This window comes from Suncus etruscus, chromosome 13 (genome assembly GCF_024139225.1).
Source record: "Suncus etruscus isolate mSunEtr1 chromosome 13, mSunEtr1.pri.cur, whole genome shotgun sequence".
Lineage (NCBI taxonomy): Eukaryota > Metazoa > Chordata > Mammalia > Eulipotyphla > Soricidae > Suncus > Suncus etruscus.
Window position 1 is genome coordinate 29228439 of NC_064860.1, and position 24776 is coordinate 29253214.

The following is a 24776-nucleotide window of genomic DNA, read 5'->3' on the forward strand; positions in this document are numbered from 1 at the left end:
CAAACCTGACAACCCCAAGCACGCCTAAAGGACAAGCCTGGACCCCAGACCAGGTCCTGTGTCTCAGAGCCAGGCTGTTATAGTGATGTAGGCTTGTCTCAGCAACAGAGAGGCTGAAAACATGCATCAAAGCTGCTTTCTCACTGGCCCTGAGGCAATTGCACCGGAGATAGAACCTCGAGAATCCTTTTCCACTTTTCTCCGTCACCAGGCATTGTCCTTGTACTTTATCCACCCAACAAAAAGCATAGTGGAAGCCAACCTTTCTTCATCAGAGGTTCGATCTGTCTAAGCCAGCCAGCAAGTGCAGATGGATAGATAATCTACCTCTTCTTCTCTGCTTGGTTCTCCCCAGGTGCAGGCAAATCAATGCTCAAGCATCTGCTTATAGAAGATTCACTCCTGTCCATGGGGGAGTGGGAAGGCAAGGGCGGAGGGACAAAAGCCAGACCAGCTGAAGCTTACTTATGTTTTCTTCCAACATTTTCCGTCCAGCCTGCCAACTCCCAATTCCAAGCTAAGTATGGTATTCTGCCCACTGGCGCTGCTGCCCAGTCTTACCCGGACTTGGCTGCCTTCTACACCCACCCTATCCTCTCACAAACTTCCTCAAAGTTTAACTTCTTCCTTCTTAAATACAGGCAGGAGATGGGGAAGGAGGGAAATGGGGAACAATGGTGGTGGGAATATTGTACTGGTAAAGGGGGGGGGTGTTCTTTTTATGACTAAAACCCAACTACAATCATGCTTATAATCACGGTGTTTAAATAAAGATATTAACAAAAATTTAACTTCTTCAGGCACCAACATTGCTCATGTGTCTCGCATGTTCATCCTGCTGGGACCAGGCAGTTTCTTCTATAATAAATGTGAAAAGCAGCCTTTGGGGCTAGTGTAAGGTCAGGGTGAGTGAGTCCCCAATCAGGGATTAAGTCTTCTCTGGAAGTGGGAGGGATTAAGTTTAAGCTGGAAACATAGTTCAAGAGATAAAATTTTTCTCTGAATTTCATAGAAGCCTACAGAACTGCAGAACTGTAAAACCAGAAAGGGAATCTAGTTTAAATGCTGCATCTCCGAGGAGGGATGTAACAAAGTCAGCATTCAACAATTATTCAGACCCTGATCCCAGGTTTCTCGAATAGTAGGTATTGTTCCTCTACACCTTGGGTGTTAAAAACTCAGAAATAATATTAAAACAATATTAAAATAATATTAAAACAAACAATACATGGAAAGAGCCAATCACCGTTTATGAAGAAAATGTCCACCTGCAGAGCCCTGTGTCTTATGATATTCCATATAATCCCCACAGAATTATCAGACAGCATGTTACTCTATATATTAATAAACCTGAGGACTGGCACTGCTGAGTCACTAAAGCACAATTTTATACTAAGTCAGAGACAGGGTGTGGGTGGGAGCATGTCTAATGGATTCAAGTCTTCTCTTGAGTACAACTGGGCTCCAGAAGGACACACAGGAGGGAAACAGGAGTGAGAGGAGAGGAAAGGCACACACTCCACTCACACAAACACCTGCTTACAGATGCCTCAGAATATCATCAAAATGCAACTGAAATCCCCACCAGAGATCTCCTGTGAGGGATTCAGGACACCCGACTCATAATTTCTACATGTTTTTCATGCAGGCACCCACATCCCCATAGCTTTCAAATTCATGGCACAGAGGAATACAGGCATGAGGGAAGAGCCATATATAGGGTTTCAAACTCTCTATGGGAAAAGTCTGGAAACATCTGACCTCCTATACACTATAAGGTGCTTAGATAAAGTGATACAAGGCCCTGATGGGATTCCAAACATTGGAGACCCAGAATGCCCCAAGCCACAGACACAGGCATCTCAAGATAAAGCTGCAAGCAAAATGTGTGTGAAGTACATGGATGGCATGTGCTTCTTTTGCTATAGAGACTTCGGAAGGATACAGAGCTTATAAAATGAGTCAGAGGTTGGGTAGGGTCAAGGTAGATGAGGCACAGAGATGGGAACAGGACTTTTCACTGTGATGTACCTAAAATACTACTGTGAATGATTTGTAATGCACTTTGGGCAAAATAAAAATTATTAAAACAAACAAACAAACAGAAAACCCAAAGATAAACATGAAAGAATACTTTAAAATATAGATGAAATAGAGTTACCTAGTTTGCCAACATGTGCATAACACATGTGTATGTGCATGCCAGCTACTCAGAGAAGAGGGAGGAGAGGGAGGGAATAAAGGGGACAAAGGGAGGGGACTCAAAGGGGGCAAAGATCACTAGGATAACCATAGTTGGAGGCCCTATGAGTCTTCCCGAAAACTTTAGTCAAACCCCAAAAGTTCTATTCTTCAGTGTGGAAATAGGAGTAAAAACAAAGGGACTGGTGCTAGAGATAAAGCACAGGAATTTAATATCTACCTTTCATGCAAGATAACCTGGGTTCAATCCCTAGTATCCCATATGGTTCCGAGAACCCCACCAGGAGTGATCCCTGAGCACAGAAACAGAAATGCTTATTGTTACGTGTGGACCCCAAAACCAAACAAGAAAAAGAAATGAAGAGGAGAAAGATTGAAAGGCTGGAGTGCATGCCTAGAATGCATAGGGCTTGGGTTCCATCCACATCACTGCATGACTTCCTGGGTACCTCCAGGCATGGCCCCCTAAGCTCAACAACACCAAGAATACAAACTTGAGTTGTTAAGGCTATGTAAGAGGGAGCCATGAGGCCTTAAGCAAAGGTTACTTTCCTGCCTTCTCAGTGCCATCCTGGGATCTTTCTCTTTGCAAACTAGCCAGGAATTTTCTTTATTTCTCTCCTTGGTTTCTAAAGCCATCTGAAGTCAGAATGTCTTGTGGGAAGCCATTGAGCCAGAGACAGTCTTGACCATTTCATAGTAGGGAGGGAAGTGAAAGGGGTGAGGGTTACCTCAAGATTTGCCTATTTATTGCAAAAATGAGCAGAGGACTGGTGCCAGGCATGGACATGCTGCCCAGAACTTTTGTCATTCCACTCCAGTCTGTAGCAAGGGAGCATGGGAATGGACCCACCCTGCTTGTGGGGGAGCCATGCATGGCCATAGTACTCACATCTCCAGGACCATGACAATGTTGGCCTTTTCTTCGAAGGCATCCACACACTGGACCAGCTTGGGGTGGTGCAGGCAATTCATGATGCTGATCTCCTCCCGAATATTCTCCTTCTCTTTTGCTGAATATGCCTTAAAAAATTTCCCTGCCCAGATTTTTCCAGTTTTCTTCTCAACCAGTCGAAAGACCTGTCCAAATTTCCCCCTGCAAATGACAACAGGAGCAGAGAGGAGGTGAGTTGAGTCTAGTTCTCACTCTGAGTCATGGTGGACAAGTGGTGGCCTGCAGGACCAACCTTGCCATGTCTATTTTACAAATAAAGTTTCATGGGGACACAGCTGGGGCCATTTGCTCACGTCCCCACCTGCAGCTGCTTTGGGGCTCCACTGACATGGGGCCTCAGGCAAAGACTGGGTGGATAAGCCACATAGTTTAAACCAGCTATGGTCTGTGCCTTTCCTAAAAAACCATGCTGTGTTCCAGAGAAGGAGAGTGTACTCCTGATGCTGATAAAATTGGTCTCCCCACAGGCCAACCTCTACTGATGCACCCCAAACCCTGTCTGGCCTTACTGGCTTTCAGAACAACAAAGGAATTTGAGCCTGAATGCTGCTTCCATGGGTTCTGCTTCCCTTCCCGCCAGAGTAATTTTCTGAGAAGTCTTTCCACTGCCTTCTCCAGCATTCCACTTGTACCGTATTTGCCGGCGTATAAGACTATCGGGCGTATAAGACGACACCCTAATTTTGCAGTTATAACATAGGTTTAGGCCTATATTCACTGTATAAGACAGAGCGTTCCTGTGCTGCATGTGCTGCATGTGTTCCTGTGCTCATGTACCACAGTGAGACAATCACAACAAGCAAAGGTTCAAAGGTTCTACTGTCATAGACTTCCTCTCTGACTCTGGCCAATCTGAGCAGGCTTTTTACAGTGTAGATTTGGGTCCAGAACATTGTCTCATTTGCATGCATAAAAGCCTGCTTGGATTGGCTGAGTTAGAGAGGCGGTCTGAGCAGCCTTGCAGTAATTGGTGCAGGATCGAGTTGGAAAATTCGTTTTGTAGCAATATTCAGACAATTTTCGTTTAGCGGCATATTGAAATATTTTTCGGGATATACTCGGCATATAAGACGACCCCCGATTTTCGGTTGACTTTTTTTTTGTTTCAAAAGTCGTCTTTTATGCCGGAAAATACGGTAAACCTTCAAACAAGCCCTGGAGGACACTGTGTGTCCCTGGAAGGAGGAAGGGAGAAATGTCCCTAGCATAGATCCTTCGAGGCACAGATTCTTTACAGGGAACTGCTTTGAGTTTGGGGTCACTCCTTTATTTCCCAGGAACTTGCTGGGCATAGATACTAAGACCTGCTTATCCTGCTGCTCCACTCTACCAGGGATAGAGCAAGCTTAACTGTTAGGGGGGGTCATCCAGAGCCATGCTGAAGGACAGGGATGAGGGAGAGAGCCCTGGGCATATCCCAGGGAGGAGCTGAGTGAGCAGGTGAACCTAGCAGTGTGTTTGGTTGGTAGCACCAGGGCACTGAGGCAGTTGTATGTGTCTCACCACATTAGTGTTGCAGATATTATGCCAAAAGTATTTTTTGCAAAAAGTGGGGTGAAGAGTGAAGAGATAGCATGGAGGTAAGGCGTTTGCCTTGCATGCAGAAGGTCGGTGGTTCAAATCCCTGCATTCCATATGGTCCCCTGAGCCTGCCAGGAGCGATTTCTGAACATAGAGCCAGGAGTAACTCCTGAGAGCTGCCGGGTGTGACCCAAAAACAAACAAAAAAAAGTGGGGTGAAGTTTAAAAAAATTGGAGACAGGGGTCAGAGAGATAGTACAGTGGTAGGGCATTTGCTTTGCAAGCGGCCCACCCAGGATCAATGGTGGTTTGAATCCTGGCATCCCAAATGGTCCCCTGTGCCTGCCAGGAGCGATTTTTGAGCACAGGAGCCAGCATAGACCCTGAGCACCACTGGGTGTGGTCCTAAAACAAAAACAAGGGCCCGGAGAGATAGCACAGCGGTGTTTGCCTTGCAAGCAGCCAATCCAGGACCAAAGGTGGTTGGTTCGAATCCCGGTGTCCCATATGGTCCCCCGTGCCTGCCAGGAGCTATTTTTGAGCAGGCAGTCAGGAGTAACCCCTGAGCAATGCTGGGTGTGACCCAAAACAAAACAAAACAAAACAAAAAACCAAAACAAAAAATTAAAAAATGTGGAGATAGCACTACTTTTACTAAAAAACAAAAACAATTAAAAAAATACATCTTGAAGTCTATGTACTTAAATTCTAGAAAATATAGAGGTAGGTCCTGTTATAAGTCATATTTTAGAGATGAGTATCCATTTTGTAAAGTTAAATGGTATAAAGATATATTTTAATGGGGCCTCAAAAAGCTTCAAAAGTTATTAGAATACCAACAAATCCATCTATTTTACTATTTCCCAAATGGGTATTCATGGAACACCCACCAAAGTCAGACTTTTTTAATTTCTGAAATATAGCTGATAAAATTTATATCTCTAATAAAATACACATAAAACTAAAAAAAAACCCAAAAAAACAAAAACAAAAAACAAAAATAACCCTCAACAATACACCACAAGATGAAACAAGTGTCAAGGATTATGAGGTGGAATATGACCAATCTGACAAGCAAAACACACTGAATCCCCCAGGCCCAGACTGACCAGGGCTCTTGGCTGGATTGTGTATGCAAGAGGGTGTCCAGAGTTGGATAGACTTGCTCAAGGCTGTCACAGAACACCAGTTTCTAAGAGCACTAGGAGCTGCTGACAGGTTTCTGCCCCTCAACTCTGAAGGGCCCAGGAATGCACAGGATGAGCCTGGATCTCAGCTATGGGTCCTGAGTCATGATCGTCCTGTGCCTGAAGAATTCTTCCCACCCACTTACGATCCTAGTCGCTCTTCGATGTCGTAGAAGTCGGACACTTTCTGTTCTGTGTTGACTGTTACAGTTCGGTAGTCGACTTCAGGCTCCTTCTCATCTGCAGAGAGTGGGTGTGAGTGGGTGAGAGCTCTCAGAATCCAGCCCCTGCACCCCACAAGTTTATCTACAGGGCAGGGAGCATCCACTCACCATCATCTGACACCTCCACCTCATCCTTGGGCTCTGAGGGAGACAGAGAGGAGCAGAGAGGACACAGTGATTAGTATTAAGGCCTGTGGGCAGCAGGGGACAGCGTATGCCTGGTTCAGCCTGCCCAGAAAATGAGACCTCCCAATCCAGAACTCTGAGTCTTGTCATAGCCTTAATCCATCTACACTGATGGGCATGGGCCTCTACCAACTCTTGCCAGGCTAACCTGGCTCTGAGACATTTTCTTCTAGTCCCTCTGACTCTTAGAATCATACCCAGTATGACAGACAATTCTGATCTAGCTCAGACACTCACCACCCACAACCACCTCTAGAGTTCAATTCATCTACTTGAAATCTGAACTTTAGGTTGTTGCTGTTTTGGGGCTATTCCTACATGTACTTGTGGACTGTTCCCGGCTCTGTGCTCTGGTGTTGCTCCTAGCAATGTTCTGGGCATGTGTGTGGATGAATGTATAAGAGGGTAGATCACTTTGTTCTGGGGAGTTGAACCTGGGCTCCCCAAGTATGTGTAAAGCAAGTACTCGTTTTCATTATTTCCTACCCTAAACATTTTTGATTTGGGGGCCATATCTGGCTGTGCTCAGGGCTTACTCATTGCTCTAGGATTGAATCAGGACTGGTTGAATGCAAGGAAAGTGCCTTAACCTGGTATTATTTCTCCAGTCCACTTCCCTACCTTACTATTTAAAAATAAGTAAAATTCCATCAGTTAGTGGGGATCCCAAAATACCAAAATATATAGAAGATATGAGTTCACCTTGCTTGAGATTTATAACTCAAACATCCACTTAGAACATCAATGATAAGATTATGCTCTTACACATTACTGGAATCACCTTGATCAGCATCATATTTGGAGGGAGAAAAATGGATGGTGCCAAGACCAGACAGTCCTATGTCCATTTGGACATAACATAAATCAGACTTTAACACAAAATCCAAAGTCAACGACAACAGAAATGATACCCAATCTTCATCAAACTGTACATGGTGGGAACAGCTGCACTAGCATTATGGAGGGTAGAGGAGGAGGAAGAGGGATGCATGCTGGGAACAGGAGTGGAGGGAAGACAACACTGGTGGTGGGAATGCCCCTCATTTATTACTACTATGTGCCTTAAGTATTACTGTGAAAGATTTGTAATTCACTTTGCCCCCCCCCCCAAAAGATTATGCTCTTACACAAATAGTGCAGTCTATGCACAAGGAGAAAAGAAGGAGCATCTACAGTTCTGGGTCTCCTCCTGGGAAGGTGGAGATTTGCATGTATCTGAAAGAAAAGGAGGGACTACAACAAGAGGTGGGTAACATCGCCCAGACAATCCACTGAATCTTTGAAGTATAGGAAGGGGGAGCTGGCTTACGGCTCAAGTGGCTGTATCAGGAGTGGATGTAGGGTGTGAGAGAAACAGGAGATGGGGAGCTGCAGGCTGTCATGTTTGACAAGTTTGCCCTTTTAGAGCCACTATGTCTTTTTGATCTTGGCCAAGCACCTTCCCTTTTTGAGCCTCAGTTTTCTAAGAAGTGAAAGGAAGGTGGTTTCTTCAGGAGCTAGTTAAGTTCTGGCCCTTCTGGGCACAGAAGCTTTTCACACTCCTTAGCAACATGCTGCTGACTCCCGGCCATTAAGTGAATCCAAGCGAATATTACTGAAGAGACAGAGAGAAGAAGACTGGAGAGAAATCAGAAGGTAGGAAAGAATTTAAAGTGTGTGTTTGTGTGGGGTCCCAGGAAAAGTCCTGTGGGAAGAAATGTTCTGGAAGATATGAGGCTGGATCCCTGGCACAACCCTACATGTGAGTGTGCTCTCAGCAGCTTTGTTATTCCCATTCCCTGGAGCTACAACAAAGCCTGTGATCTCCAGCAACTGGGAGTGTGAGCATCTCAACCAGTGTGTCAGCACCTCAACTGGTGTGTGAGCACCTCAATCAGGTATGTGAGCACCAAAATCAGGTGTGTAAGCACAACCAGGTATGTGAGTACCATAGTCAAGTGTATTAATACTGCACCCAGTTGTCTTTGAGCCCACCCTGGTCACTGTAAAAACATCAACAGGTGGGAAGGGATGGATGGGTGGGGAGAGAGAAACAGGGCCAGAAGTAGATGGGGAGAAAGAAAAGAGGAGAGAAAGATGAAGAAGCGAGTTCGTGCTGTCCTGTCCCAGGATCACAGGAGGAGGCAGAGTGTAGAGCTGGTCAGACACCGCCCAGCTGAGAGGTTTGTCGTAAAATAGGGGCAGTCCCATGGAACCCTTCAGTTCTTCTAAATCACAAAAATGAGAGTTAAGACTGATCATGGATCAGGCTGTGGAGGATGATGCCCTTCATCATCTGTACACCTCTGCACTGTATATACCCTGAGCTGAATGACTATGGTGACTTCCAAAGTATAACTGGACACACATACATATGGCACTCAAAGGAAAGAAGAGATGGGTTTCTGGGGCCCAGAAGACTTCTGAACATGTGGTATGTGGTGAACAGTGGATGCTTGTGGGGCAGATACCAGCCACAAATACGATGGTGGGTTGCCCCTGGCAGAGTGTGGGCCCTTGTTCCTAAAACCTGATGATGGGTAGACCCAAGGGGGATGAAAAAATGAGCTGCCTTAGGAAGATGGAAAGTTCTCTGAGGGCACTCACCCACAGAGGCAAGGTCCCTGTTCTCACACCAGTGCCATCTGTAGCACTGAGGCCACCATGCCAACATGCTTAGTTCCCATAAGGAAGGTCTTGCATGAGGACTCAATGGGGTAGAAAGTGCCTGGGCATGTGTGAGGTCCTAAGCTTTAGCCCTGAGGCATGTGCAGGGGCAAACCTGAGCACCACATGGTCTGGGGTCTCCCATGAAAGAAAAACATTTTTTGTTTATTTGTTTCTGGGCTATTCTGGGTGGTGCCCAGAATCTAATTTTGGCTTTATGCTCAGGAATGACCCTCACAGTTCTTGGGGAATGAAATGTGATGTACTCAAAATGGGTCACAACTATTGTGTTCACATGCCTGGCAAGTGCCTGACCCCTGTACTATCTCTCTGGCCCAGATGATAGGAAATTAAAAAATAAAAATCACTTGCTAAGGGTGAGCTTCTGGTTATTGAGAATGATTTGGGGCTAGGCCTCAAGGTGAAGGAAGGCTGAGTCTAAGTGCTCCCAAATGAAGAGGGACATGAGAACAATAAAGATTCAAGATTGTTTTTTTGGACAGGGCTTCAAGAAACCCAAGCAGATCAGCTTCGATTAACATAGCCCCTGTGAATGCCTGTCCCCAAGAATGAATGTCAATAATAACCCCATTTCCAGTCAGCATGGCCCATGGGTTCCTTCGGGTACTGTCTGAGTCAATGGTCCTGTGTTTTTTTTCTGGTGCCACATTCTCCTGGAGTGGCAAGCCAGAGGGTGAGAGGGAAGAGAAGCCAGGCTTAATGGCCTGCCCCATTAGGGGAAACCAATTAGCTCTGCTTTCCTCTGAGGAGCCACAACCAAACTCTAAACCCAACAGGAGCTTTCTAGACCTGGCACTGAGGAACATGTCCTGTTAATCCCCAGGCAAACATCTGATTCCAGAGCTGTCTTCTTCCCTCTTTCTCGGAGGCCACAGAGCTGGCCTAGTTGTCTCCATTCCCAGCACACATGACCCCCCTAACACCTGTCTCACTCCCTGGCTTCTCTTGGAGTGTCCATGCCCTACTTCCTAGCTCAGTCACACTGCTGTTTGCCTGTGACATGGTCCTCTGGACTAAGACTCAGGGTATTGTGTTCCCTCCATTTTTTCTTCCTTCCCTCAATTCTTATCAGGACTGCCTTCTATTTGGAAGGAAAGTGGCTATCAGGATGAGGCAGAGAGTAGAGGGCAAGAACACTGTCCACTTAGTGGAGCTCCTCACCCATAAGGGCTAAAGTAAGGGAGAGCTAACCACATGGTTTCCACTTCCCCTAGAGGAAGGAGCAGAATGAGGCATTCAATGGAACATGAGGAAAAGATTGAGTATGCTCAATCATTCAAACAACATGGGGAAAAATTCTTTGATACACCGAGACCTACAAGATTCCAGGTTATGCGGCAACTTCCCTAGAAGACGCCTCTGCAATTACTTTACAAACACACAAACCATATTTTTTGGTGCTGGGGAAGGACACACTGAACTCAGCCTTTGCATGCTATTTCTGCATGGCTCAGGGCTGCTATATACCCAGTGCACACTAGAGGGCACCTCAGCCTGGAGAAGTCTCCGTGGAGATTGGCAAGGCTTTGGGTGGCCTAGTTATGAGCCAGTACTGGAACCTCTAAAGGTCTTTGGAGGAAGGTCCAAATTTAAAAAACTCTGCAATGGCCATGGCCACTGTTTTCTAATGACTGGATATACCAGAGCTAACTGGGAGAAGGAGAAACAGTACAAGAGAGCTGAAGAGTTAGAGCAGGAGTAGGTGAGAGTGCAGGTGAAGGAGGGAGAGATGCCATTAAGTCAATTACTCAGGCTTGGAAGGGGTAGAGGGGAACCTTGGGTTGGGGACCTAATCTGAGAGGGGGTCTAACATCAGGGGGCTACTGGGGCTGGGGAAGGGACCCCTGTTTAGGGCCCTACACAGGGACTCCCAGAACAGCACTAGAACAGACTAGAACAATAGCACAGTGGTAGGGAGTTTGCCTTGCATATGGCTGACCAGGGACGGACCCAGGTTTGATTCCCATCATCCCATGTATCCCTGGAGCCTGTGAGGAGTGATTTCTGAGTGCAGATCCAGGAGTAACATTTGAGCACCTCTGTGTATGGCCCAAAAACCAAAAAAAAAAAAAAAAGAAAAGAAAGAAATATACATAGGGGCCGGGCGGTGGCGCAAAGAGGTAAGGTGCCTGCCTTGCCTGCGCTAGCCTTGGACGGACCGCGGTTCGATCCCCCGGCGTCCCATATGGTCCCCCAAGCCAGGAGCGACTTCTGAGCGCATAGCCAGGAGTAACCCCTGAGCGTTACCGGGTGTGGCCCAAAAACCAAAAAAAAAAAAAAAAGAAATATACATATATACTCACACACATACAAACACAGAGACATAAATATTCTGACACATATAAACACAGAGACACATATATATTCTCAGACATATACAAACACAGAGACACACATCCATATTCACACACATACAATGCATATATGATGACACAAATGCAAACATAGGGACACACACATATACTCAGACACACGCCAACAGAGATACACAAATATACTCACAGAGACACATATATACCAACACAGAGATACATACATACTTAAATACATAAAACACAGAGACACATATATACTCACAGTCACACAAATTCAGACACATATATACGCAGAGATACAAACACATGTGTCCACAAAGGAATTCTGCTACAATGCTCTCTTGCCTTGCTCCAGCCTAAAATCAATCAACTGCTTCCCTCTCCTACAACCTCTGAGGAATCCAACTGGACATGAGGGTGGGAGACACTTTCTGTCTGAAGCCTTAATGTCCTAGACCCTGCCTGCCTCTGCACTGCAGGTTTCAGCACTTCCTTTTATCTGCTTTTAGAGTGAAGGGGTCCTAGGAGGCTCCTCTGAACCTTGAAGGGATCAGCTGGCCACAGAGATGGAGCAGAGGCACTTTTCTAGGTATTGCATGCACCTCATAGTTCCCCTGATCTAGGAACCTATCTATAGGGTTCCTGGGGATTCTATGGCTGCACCTTTGTGAACACCTTCTGGAAAGTTTCTTTGCTTCCCATCACTCTTTAGTAAAGGGGAGGACTCTTCCTGACAATGTCACCCACTCTCCTCTCCTCATACCAAAGGGTAGCAAATAGTTGTTTTCATGTCCTGAACAACTGGTGTGGCATCAGTTACGGATGCTGTAGGCCTCTTTCCAGTTGTCCCACACCTGGGTCCATGCCTTAAGGAACGGGAGCTCCAAGAAGACCTGCTTTGGTGGATTTCTGAAGTTCATGGGGAAAAGGTCCCCAAGATAGGATTGCACTGGCAAATTGCTTTCCTCCAAAGTTCTTCCTGAAGCCCCAATTTAATCAGAAAATTTTTAACATAATTTCTATTTTTATTCATTTATTTTGAGTTTTGGGCTACACCTGATGGTGCTCAGGACTTAGGGTCTGTGCTCAGGAATTACTTTTGGTGGTGCTGGCAACCATACATGGTATTGAGACTGCATCAGGCTCAGCTATGTGCAAGGCGATTTCTGTACTTCCTGGTCCTTCTACCTAGGTTTTAAGCTAAAGGAAGTGAGGAAATCAAATTATGCCAATGCCATCCTCAAGATGCCCCAGACAGACTGTGCCCAGTTCAGCTGTTTTGCCCCAGAGTCTTGCACCATCTTCACTCTGCCCCATCCTGTCTTTGGGGCTCCTCTCCTCAAGCGCTTCCCTTCAGAGTCTCTCCATCTTAACTTCACAGCACTCTTTCTTTCCTCTTCGTATAAAAAGTTTTGAATAACATTATGCATCTCTGGCTTCTCCTCTGGCATTTATTCCTTAACCCCAGGGTGACCATTCTCCTCTGTGCAAACTCTGTGTATTGTGCTCTCAAGATAACTGCATAGCAAAGGACTAATTTACAGGTCTTCACCTCTTTCCTTATTCCCTTTGAGGCTTCTCCCTGGACCCTCTTTGTAGATTGCTCCTCTCCCCCTAACTCTTGGGTCTGTCTCTCTTGAAGGCCTTTATGGGGCTTGCAAAAAAAACCTTAATTTTACTTTTCTTCCTATTGTGGCCACTTTTCTCAGTGACGGTGGCTTTATTTATTTACTGAACAGCACAGATTTTCAAATATGAAGCTTTGGAGATCTTTCAGTGTCATCAAATCAATGATTCTACAACTAGAGCCCTGCTCTTCTCATGACTCCTTTGATGGAGCCACTTCCTAAATTTGGGAAGTTGAACAATTGCCTCTCCCATGAGTCTCACAGAAGAGGTAAAAAGCTTTGAGCCTGACAGCTTTGCATTCAAGCTCCAACTCACCATTTGTTTTCCAATCCTAAAACCTCCTGTCCCTTATCTGTAAAAAGAGTTTCTACTAACATCAGCTTCATGGAATTCTTAGTGGAATAAAATCACAAAAAGCACCTCCCATATTGTTAGCACATTGCTATCCACCACCACAAGTCACAGTGAAAACTTTCTCAGGGATCTGAGTTTGTATTCTGTGAGCTGCCTGAGGAACTGGAAGTCATCCTACATTCTTCTGTGTTTTGTCCTGCAGCTCTCTACCCGAGGCATACAGAATGCTCTATCCTCCTCCTGGAGTTTTAGTTCATGCCCATAACATCTCTCTCCTGGAAAGCACCACAGAGGCCCCCAAAAGCAATACAATGCTGGCTTTCATAATATCTTTATTACTCTCGAGGTATTCAGCCACAAGGGGATGTGCCCCATCTCATTCTCATTAATGTATATATTTTTATAATGAAAAAATTTATATTTGGGGCCAAGAGATAGCATGGAGGTAAGGTGTTTGCCTTGCATGTATAAGGTCAGTGGTTCAAATCCCGGTGTCCCATATGGTCCCCCAAGCCTGCCAGGAACAATTTCTGAGCGTAAAGCCAGGAGTAACTCTGAGTGCTGCCGGGCGTGACCCCCCCCCCCCAAATTTATATTTTAAGAGATGAAGGCTGGAAGGACCAGCCCATGATATGAAGCTTACCCAAAAGAGTGGTGAATTTAGTTAGAAAAATAACTACACTAACAACTATCATGACAATGGTAGTGAATAAGAGAAATAGAATGCCTGTCTCGAATACAGGCAGTGGGTGGGGGATGAGGGAGATGGTGGGCTTTGGTGGTGGGAAGGTTGCACTGGTGAAGGGGAGTGTTAATTTTTATAACTGAAATCCTACTACAAACATGTTTACAATCATGGTGTGTAAATAAAGATATTATTTAAGAATTTTTAAAAAAATTTATATTTTATATGGGAGATCATCTGGGGTGCTGGGGCTTAAACCCAGGTTGGCTACATGCAAGGCAAATGTCTTGCTGTCTGTACTATCACTTAACCTCAGTTTTGCTCTTTTTTTTTTCTTTTTTTTTTTTTGTCTTTTATTTTTTATTTTCTTTCTTTAAAGACTTTCTTTTTTTTTTTTTTTTTTTCTTTTTTGGTTTTTGGGCCACACCCGGCATTGCTCAGGGGTTACTCCTGGCTGTCTGCTCAGAAATAGCTCCTGGCAGGCACAGGGGACCATATGGGACACCGGGATTTGAATCTTTTTTTTTTTTTTTCTTTCCCAAAACTGATTACAGGGCTAGAGAGATGTTTCAGAGAATTAGAACACATGATTCGCATCAGGAGGCCTGGGTTCGATTTACCTGGTCCACAGCACTAGAGAGTCCTTGAATCACTTGGAAGTGATTGGCTGAACACCCATCCAGAAGTAGGTTCTGAGTGCTCTTGGGTTGTGGCCCTCAAGCAAATTCATTAAAATCTAATGTAACATCAATTCCCTGTCTGAACACAATTTATTTAGCAATTTTAATGAATTATCTTTCAACATTGATTTCCCTGGTTCTATCTCACACAGTACATGCACTGACACACACATATCCTATACTTCCCCTGTGTAGGCTTTCTCTTGTGTGCGATGTTCCTCCTAATTTGTCCTGCCTTGAGGATTTGTATCTGCATGTCACCTCCTCTAGGAGGTCCACTTAGACAGCTATACAGGGATGTGCCCCATCTCATTCTCATTAAAATATATATTTACAAGTTAAGAATTTTATAGTATATTAATAATTATATAATATATATTTTTGCTTTGTGGCCACTTGTAGCTGTAATCCTGACTCTATGCCCAGGGGTCACTCCTACTGAACTTGGGGAATCATACGGGAAGCCAGGAACTGAACCGGGTTGGCCACTTAGCAAGGTAAGTATTCTACCTGTTGTACTATCTCTCTGGCCCCTAAATTTCACTTTACTATTTTTGGTTTTTAGGGAATACTTGACAATGTTCAGGGTCTAGGGTCACTCCCAGCTATGTTTAGAAAGCCATGCAGTGCTAAGCATTGAATCTGAGCTTCCTGTATGCAAAAATCAACACTGAGCCTGTTGAGCTAGGTCTCTGGACCTCACTTCAACATTTTTTGGATTTTTGGGTCACACCTGTCAGCACTCAGGGGTTACTCCTGGCTCTATGCTCAGAAATCACTCCTGGCAGGCTCGGGGGACCATATGTGATGCCTAGACTCGAACCAATGACCTTCTGCATGAAAGGCAAATGCCTTACTTCCATGCTATCTCTTCGGCCCAGCACACTAGATTTTGACCTCCTTGTTTTTTCTATTTTGTGTCCCAGAGACTGATAATGCTGAGTGGGCACTCAGACATGAGTGCAACATAAGAGGAAGCAAGGAGAGGGTGTGCTGGAACTCTGAGCTCTTACTTTCCTAGGACTCTTCTCATAATGGCTTAATGTCATACCCTTGTGACAGTGTGCCATAATTACTGTTTCAGCGTCTTGCTTTGCCTTTTTTAAAAGTTCCAATGTATGTCTTTCAAGGAAGGTATCAGTGGGCTGGAGAGATAATACCAGATTAAGGCACTTATCTTGGATGAGGCTGACTTGGGTTTGAGCCCCAGCAATGTATACAGTCTCCTAAGCACTACTGGGTATGGCTCAATTCCTTTCCTCCATCCTCAATAAAAAAAAGCAGGCATCAGTACCACAGACTGAGAAATCAAGATCCCCAAAGACTGTGCCAGTCACCATAATGTCTCCCCAATTTTTCTGCACCCTCTGAACACAGGTTCCTACATACCCAAGGACAGTTGTACACATTTGCATCCAGCTTACCTTCAGGTTTCTCTCCCACCACTGTGAGCTCAGATTCCTGGCTGGGTTCACTGGTCCCATAGACATTGATAGCGCGCACACGGAATTTATACTCGAGATCAGGCAGCAGGTTCTGGACACTGAAAGAGGTGCTGCGACATGTGGCCAGTTCCTTCCATGTCTTGTCCACCGAGTCCCAGATCTCGATGCTGTAGGACTGCACGGCGCTGCCCCCATCATAGGAGGAACCATACCAGGACAGGGTCAGCGAGGAGCTCCGGATGTCTGAGGCGCAAGGTGTGCCGGCCGGGGGGTCTGGTTTGTCTATGATAAGAGAAGTACCACGTTACCTAAAAGCCTCAAGACACAGAAAAAGTGTGTGTGTGTGTGTGTGTGTGTGTGTGTGTGTGTGTGTGTGTGTGTGTGTGTGTGTATGTATGTATTTTGGCCGCATCCAGAAGACCTTTTTTTTTTTTTTTTTTAATTTCTTTCTTTTTTTTGGGCCCGGAGAGATAGCACAGCGGCGTTTGCCTCGCAAGCAGCCGATCCAGGACCAAAGGTGGTTGGTTCGAATCCCGGTGTCCCATATGGTCCCCCATGCCTGCCAGGAGCTATTTCTGAGCAGACAGCCAGGAGTAACCCCTGAGCACTGCCGGGTGTGGCCCAAAAACCAAAAAAAAATTTTTTTTTTCTCTTTCTTTTTGATATACAGTGAATCAAGGTCATTCCCACCCCCAGTGTTGACCTCCTTCCACCAAAGATCTCAGAGTGCATCCTATACACCCCCTGGCCTGCCAGTATAACAGGCCCATTTAAGTTTAGATTGTTAAAGTTTAGATCTCTTGATTCTATTTTGTTGACTTTGGCTTATTTAGTTCTTTCCTTATCTTTTCTCCACCAGTGCCTCTGAGACTAGTTGGCCCAGGGCTTCGAGCCTTTCTTTTTTCCCCTTTTTTCTTAGTTTTATAGAAAAATACAGAAATATGTGGTAAAACAGAGTAATCTGTGTCCCAAAGTTCTATGAAAAACAAAAACAAAAACAAAAACAAACAGGAGTCCCTATTTAAAGATCAGAAATTAAAAAAAATAAATAAGAGAATACAAATGTTAACATGTACCTAAAATACTACCGTGAAAGGTATGTAAGCCACTATGATCAAAATAAAAATTAAAAAAGAAAAGAGAATACAAAAGAAAAAGGGGGTGTGTATGACAGGGTTGTTTTGTTTTGTTTTTGTTTGTTTGTTTGTTTTTGCATAGGAACAGAAAAAGTTGGGGGAAAATAGAAAGGAAATACCTTTGGCCTAAAAACAGGGAGACTACCCATGAAGCATCCTGCCATAAGACCAACTAAAGGCTCTGGGCATACTAAGTTTTTTAACCCCAAAGTCTTTCTTTGTGGTTCCAGGAAAAGTTTTCTCAATCACGGTTGTCACAGTCAGATCTGTAATTAGAGATCCTGCTTCTTGTACAAATCCTAGGTTGAAGTCAGAGTGTCACAGAGAGTCTTCTGGTTTCATTTCACTATTAGGTGGCAATGCAGGGAACTCTGCCCTGAAAGCAAGTTGTTTCTCTTTCCAAGTCATCAGAATGCCATATGTTCCCACTCTGGAGCAAGTCGGTGCCAGGGCAGCATTAGGGCCTTCCCCAGTTCTCAGCAGTTCTCAGGGCTTATTCTAGCACTCTATTTAGAGATCGCTACTGGTAGGACTTGGGGAACCATGTGTGATGCTGACGATTAAACCAGGGCCAGCCACACACAAGGCAAGCATCTTAATCTTTGTATTAACTCTCTAGTCCAAGGAAAAAAATTATTTTTTGGTCCCACCATGTTACTTGCGGCTTCTCTTGGCTCTGTGCACAGAGATCATTTTGAGTGGAACTTGGGGGCCCATATGAAGTGTTGATTAGGGTCAGTCAAGTGCAAGGCAAATGTCCTACCTATTGTACCATTGCAGCAGATCTGAAAATAAAAATTTCTATTAGCTCTGTTGTGAGGGAGAATCAGAGAGATCCAAGCATAGGCAACTGCCTCATTTTGGCTAGTTTTCCAGTCTACAAGTCATGATTTCCTGTACTTTGCTCAACTCATAAACATATTTCTCAGAGTAAACAGATCTAGGAAGCTGCTCAGAGGCGTGGACTGCTTCTCATCAAGAAATATTTTGAGATAGAGTTGAGTGAGTGAGTGAGTGAGTGAGTGTTGTGTGTGTGTGTGTGTGTGTGTGTGTGTGTGTGTGTGTGTGTGTGAGTGATGTCTTTGGTTTTAGGCCAATGACCTATGTTATCAGTAGCAGTGTCTCCACTTTCTCTGAGACCCAGGGGAACCCTACCCTGCTGAGAGGCAACACAGCCCAGTGATTCAGCTCAGATTGAGGCAGATGTGTATTTGAATACTGATCAGGCTCTATTTACTACTGCTTAACTTTCCTGTATTCTATTTCTTCATCTATAAAAAGGTGTTTCTTTTTTTGGGGGGGGGAATCACACCTGGTGGTACTAGGGCTTACTCCTGGTCCTGTGCTCAGGAATCATTTCTGAAGGCTCAAGAAACCGCTGTTTTCTCCAGTGAATATTCTTAGCAAGTTTCTTTGAAAGAATGCTGTGCTGGGGTACCAGGAATTAAACCCAGGTTGGCCACATGCAAAGCAAATGTCCTACCTGCTGTACCAGAGAAATAGTACTATTTTTCTGGCCTCACATCTATACAAATGTAGATAACAACAGTTTTTGAATCACTGGGCAGTTCTGAGAAGCTCTGAGCAAAGCAACCCCAATCTTCGTCAAGAACTATATTTATTTCTAACTTTATTCATGCCTACCCTGTCGCTTATCCTTAGAGGCTGGCAACATAATGAGGAAAAGAATTTCAAAAGCAAGCATAGCCATGCCTGCTAAGGGCTGGAAACTGAGCAGAGAACATAAATAACAGTGTCCCTTTGGGCTGGCCACCTTCCCGCTCAGCTTGGCTAAGAACCAGAGCTTCAGGGCCAAGCATGCGGCAGAAGCTTTAATGAGATTCTTGCATTTTTGCTGATTTTGTCACTTGCTCATCTGAACAAAATTTTCCTATACTTCAAATATATTTCTGCAAGTGGTCAGGTTGGTCACACACACCTGTGCTCAGTAACCCTTTATCTTTGTCAGTTGGATACAAATTGGATAGGCAGAGCTCCATAAACTAGCAAATTAGACCAGACTTTTTAAATACTGCTGTTTAACTGGTAGCTATGTATCTCCTCTTCTTAAACTGGTTGGCCTTTTGTACTGGAAAAAATGGTTCAAATATATACCTATCTTTTAGGGCTTTTATAATAACATAATAAGCAAAAACTGGGTAAAGTATGAGGCCACATATAGTTGTGCTCAGGGATCATTCCTGGTGAGGATCAGGGGACTATATATACTACCAGGGATCAAACTAGAACTGGCCACACGTTTAGGTGCCTAAACACTTGCAATCTCTCTCTGGTCCCAGATCAAGTATTTTGTGTCTATTTTCCACCTCTCAGTCAGGCAAGAAAATCAGAGGGAATTCCTGCCATCAACCCTGTTTCTACAGAGAAGAAAAAACCATTCTGCCTATACATGGTTGTGCATGTTGGTATGTTCACATGCACGAACACAGCTTGTTTACTCTCCCCACTGTCCCCCAGTCCTGGTGCTTCCACCTTATGCCAAGAATGCCTTCCCTGGAAACCAGGCAACCTAGCCAGCCAAGCCTGAAGTGCCCGGGAATGGGCCTGGGATCGTTTGCAAGTCACTTCCCAGCCTGGACACCAACCCTGGAGGCCAAGAGGGATGAATCTGCATCTGTGGGTTGTTTAACAAGTTCTCTTAGAAAGACCATTCCAAGAGAGGTAGAATTTCTTTTTCGAAATATTTCGGGTGCTGCATAAGATGTTTATTGCTCTCCGCTCTCTTTGAGGCAAGTGGTTTAAGTTGTTTTCCAGAGCCAGCAGGGAGGAAAAGCGAAGAGCCAAAGGCAGGATAAAAGACAGACTCATTGCCTGGAGAGGCTGGGACTAGATTCGTTTATAGTGTCATGGAGGTTTATCTAAGCAAAGCAGCTGCACTTCACAGACTGATTTCCTCCCTTTCTGTCTTATTTCACAGAAGAAAATTCTGAGAACTGGGCAGAGGAGACACGGTTCTCCCCATACCTGGTCCTGCTGCATATGCCTTTAAGCAGAAGGAGGAAGCAGAAAGTTGGCAGTGCCAGGCAGCCCCTGTGGCACAGAAAAAAAATGTAGGATGCCGAAAGAAGGGTTTTCACTTAGTGCAAGGGCAGCTTCTGTACTTTCCAGAAATAGAATCCTAAAATTCAGGGCTGTAGGGACCAGAGCAGTGGCACAGCAGTGGTACATTTGCCTTGCACGCGACTGACCTAGGACAGACCTTGGTTCGATCCCCCGCATCCCATATGGTCCCCCAAACCAGGAGCAATTTCTGAGCTCGTAGCCAGAAGTAACCCCTGAGCATCACCAGTTGTAGTCCAAAAACTAAAATAAATAAATAGATAAATAAAAATCAGGGTTGGAAAGCATATCATAGCCTGATGCTGTAGGACAGGGAAGGTCCCCATTCCCCTGGATCTTTGAGGGATGGGCTCAGCCCAACACACAGACAGGCTATGCCAGGGCAAAACAGGCAGTCTCGAATGGGGCTCCCAAGAACATTGCTCTGACTAACTAATGCCACAGGCACTCTGCTGGGGTCTTTGCCTCAGCTCTATGCTTCTCTGGAATTCTCCCATGGTTCCCCAGAGACCAGAGGGGAAATGCTGAGTTCCAGGGAAGGGTCCCCCATGGCACCAACTTGAGGATTTTCAGCAACTTTCTGCTCAGCAAATGTTCTCACTCCTGGGAAAATGAAGTCTCTCAGCCTCACTATGAGCTGGCAGCAGTTCCTGACGCCACTTGCACCATCCTACTCACCCCCTGTCACTGAATGCAGCTTTGGTAGAGGGGCAGGGGCCACCACTGTCTTCCACAGTGCATGCAAGGTAGGTCCTCACTGGCTGGACAAACAGGAGCCCAAGGAGAGTTCCAGACCCTCTAGCCCTCTGTGGTAGGTCTGCTCATTTCCAGATTCTAAGGCAGAATCAGACCAAGACTGCATTTTGCTGAAATCCAAGTCAAGCCTATTCAAGCAATGTCTCCTCCTATTAACCTGTCCTTAAAATTCAGAAGCAGGAGTAAGCCAAGAATGGTACTTCCTCTAAAAGTACCTCCCAAAAGTCACACTACCAGGGCAAAGAAATAGTACCACATTTAGGAAGATTCCTACCTTGCATGCAACTGATCCAGAATCCATCTCCAGCACTCAAAAGCGATTTCTAAGCATGGTGCTAGGAGTATGATCTGAGGACTTTGGACTAGAGCACAAAACCTCCCCTTACCCACCGAAAGAGTCCAAGATTACCTGAAAAGAAAGTGATTCTTAAAGGAGGGGAATGGGAATACACCAGTGGTGCTAAAAGGCTACAACGCTCCTGCATATAAAGCAGTGCTCAGCCCATCTGACTGTTTCCTGACTGGAGAGCAGGACTTAACAGGACCTGTGGGAATAGAACCTGGGTGGTAATAAGTAGTAGTTGTGTTCTGGGGGCCTCTGTGAGCTGGATGTTTCTAAAGTGCTCGGAATCTGTCCTGAGGAGCTGAAAAATTCCTGTATCAGCTCATTTACATTCTACAGCTTTCTATTTATTTATTTATTTATTTTATTAAATCTGAATCCGAGAACACACTGGCCAGTCTGGGTATCATCCAAGCCCACTTTGGACCAACTTGAAATCCATGGGCCCTGCCTAGCTGTGGCTTTGCGAGGGCCAGCACGCTAGCCCTCTGAGGGTCAGGCAGTGCTATTCTTAGCTCTGTGAGGGGGAGGCAGACAGAAAGTGGCTCCCCTCCATTCCATTCCCTCCCAGGACGGCATTTAACATGCTCCTTCTGCCAGCTGGCGGACAGCCACACCAATAGCCCTGTCAGCACTGGCCGGGGAGAATGAGAAACTCAACCATAAAAGGCTAGGAGTGGAGTCCATGCAGTGCAAGGGAGGAGCAGGGCACGGCACTGTGTGAGTGCCAGCTGGGAGACATGAGGGGCACTGGGCACAGGAAAGCACTTCAATAAAGAAGGCCCCAAGTTTCCTCAAGTAGGAATGGGAGGAGAACACCTAGGACAAGCAGAAACCAATGCTTGGGATTAGAGGCAGAACATGGGGGTGAGAGACTGACAGAGATGCCAGGGGTGGTTCTAGATGAAAAAACAAACTATATTCTAGCATCAACCACTTCCTAGCCCCCTTTTCCCAATGATCCTGACTCTTAGGGAAGACAAATGAAAGTGTGGAAGTCAAAGAGAAAGAAAAAGTGAGAAGAGCACTCTTGTCTTATTTTAATTAATATTAGCTTGGAGTCACTCCTGGTGATCTCAGGGGCTACTCCCAGAAATGCTCAGGGGACTGTGCTAAGGAACAAATCCAGGCCTTCTGCATGCAAAGCCCTTTAAGGTAGCTCTGTTCTTCTCATCCCATCTATTAGGGAATAAAAACCTGTTCCTAACCTCTGGGCACCGATCTTCCCACACTCAGTTTCTGCTTTCAGGGAAAGAAAGAATGGGGTGAGACAGACAGGGAGGGGCTTTCACTATAAGGCACAGCTCCTAGTCCTGTGCTCTGCTTCTTCCTCTGCTGGTTCCTGAGCAATTGGCCCTGAGATCTAGCTGAGACCATGGACACCTAGACCTGGGCTCAAACAATAGTGGAAGTGGAGGCCAGTGAGAAAGTAGCTTGATATTGTGTGGTGTGTGCAGCCAAGTAGTGGCTGATACAGTGGCTGATACAAGATACAGTGGTTGGGCTAGAGAAGGAAAACAGAACTAGAGGATCTGTCTGAAGACAAACTCAACTCCAGGCCGAGATGCAGGAAACAGGAGAAAGGGTTTGGAAAGGCTATTTCCACCAGAAGATGGAGGGTAGCAAACTGTCCAGAGTGGGAGAGGGATCACTCAGCAGGCACACCTTAGATGGGCCTAGACTTGGGCAAGCACAGCTCTCAGTCTGTTATATCTGACCCCATCTACCTGGGGTGCCTGTCCCCCCATCACCCTCCCTGTCTCCTGCTGAACTCCCACCAGGTAAAAAAGGCACAGTGACTGGGAGGCAGAAGTGGAAGTGAGGATTTGCCAAGAGGTGAAGGCTAAGGGAGAGGACAGGTGTGAGCAAAAGTGGGTTCTAACACCAGTGCTGGATGAAAGAAAACAGGGTGAAGCCTTGTCTTCCATGCCACCAGCCTGAGTTTGATCCCTTACACTCCATATGGTTCCCTGAGCCCTGTCAGTAGTGCTCTCTGAGCACAAAATCAGGAGTATGTCCTGAGCACCACCTGATGTCCTCTACCCCAGAAAAGGCAAACTACAGAGAAGATGTTAGGGAGAGGGCAGTGCTGTGTGGTGTGTGCAGGCCTGGAGCTAGCTCTCCAAAAGGAGCTTGAAGCAAAGGAACTCCTGCAAACAAGGATGCAGTGAAGTTGTGGGCCAAGGAAAGGGCATGGAAGGAGGAGCTGGTACCTCCCCCAATGATCCAAGCTCCCCTCTTTCTGCCCATGGCTCTCTGCTTACCATCTTTGTTCCTAAATCCAGCCCAGGAGTCCCGGACTTACCCACGACTGTGAGGTTGACCTGGGCCTGCCTGCTGCCCAGTTTGTTCTCCGCCAGCAGTGTGTAGCAGCCACAGTGCTCCTGGCGCGCTGCCAGAATGGTAAGCTTGCTGCTCCCTTCGCTGTGTTCCACCCGGATGAACTCGCTGTCCTGGATCTAAGGCAGAGGGTGCAGGCTTTAGGGTGCTGGGGAAGGAAGGGGCTCAGACTCCCACTGCCAACTCCAAAGGGATGTAGCTAGATGAGTAATGAGAGGCTCAGGTCTGCCTCTTTCCCAGCACTCTCTCACTGCAGGTGAGATTTTGCTTCTCTGGAATGGAGTTAAGGCCCATCTGAGTTGAGTCATCTACAAAGTCGTCCCAAATGAGCTTTCACTTTTTGTGCCATACATTATTAGAACCAGAAGCCACTACCTCCATGGTACTACTTAATCAAGTAGTGATAAACAGTCCAAATATTCAGTCACTGCTGAACAACTGTGCTAGAAACAGACAATGGGCCATACAAAAAAATGTAGTATTCACCTATGTTACATCAGAAAGAGCCCTGAAAACAATCTAAGTAAGATGAGCCAGACATGCAGGGATTCCACTAACAAGAAATGTCCAGCACAGGCAGAGTCACATATAAGGGCAGGTGTGTGATATCCAGGGACCAAGGATGTGGGAAGAATGAGTGGTTTCTGTCTTGGGCAATGGAACTAGATAATTATTGTGGCTTTAAATATGATAAGTTCCATTTTATTGTACTTTTAATTAGTTAAATTTTTATTTTGGCCATATGCTCAGGTGCTCAGGTCTTACTCCTGGCTCTATGTTCAGAAATCATTGCTGGTGGGCTCACTGAATTGGGGTTAATTGCTTGCAGAGGAAGTGCCTCACCTCCTGCTCTATCTCTCTGGCCTCTATATTGTGATATTCAAAGGTAAAAGTCTATGTCATGTGAACTATATTTCAATCAAATTGTCATAACAATTTAAAATTGAGTGGTTTGTGCCATTATGCTCCTCAGTTGCTCAAGAAGCACATGTGATTATTGGTTACCTCACAGGACAACAGATTCAGCATGTTTTGCCATGACAGAAAGTTCTCTTGGACAGGACTGGGGC

At 45.5% G+C, this 24776-nt stretch overlaps 1 protein-coding gene across 1 annotated transcript in view; it reads right to left on the reverse strand.

The window, feature by feature from the left end:
• Positions 1 to 24776, reverse strand: part of MYLK (myosin light chain kinase) — a 244404-nt gene that overhangs the window by 39076 nt on the left and 180552 nt on the right. The window contains exons 20-24 of the mRNA XM_049785945.1: positions 23672 to 23825; positions 16030 to 16332; positions 6198 to 6230; positions 6012 to 6105; positions 3095 to 3298 (exon numbers count right to left, since the gene is read on the reverse strand). Coding sequence (XP_049641902.1) covers positions 3095 to 3298; positions 6012 to 6105; positions 6198 to 6230; positions 16030 to 16332; positions 23672 to 23825 — 788 coding nt within the window. The remainder of the gene's footprint in view (positions 1 to 3094; positions 3299 to 6011; positions 6106 to 6197; positions 6231 to 16029; positions 16333 to 23671; positions 23826 to 24776) is intronic.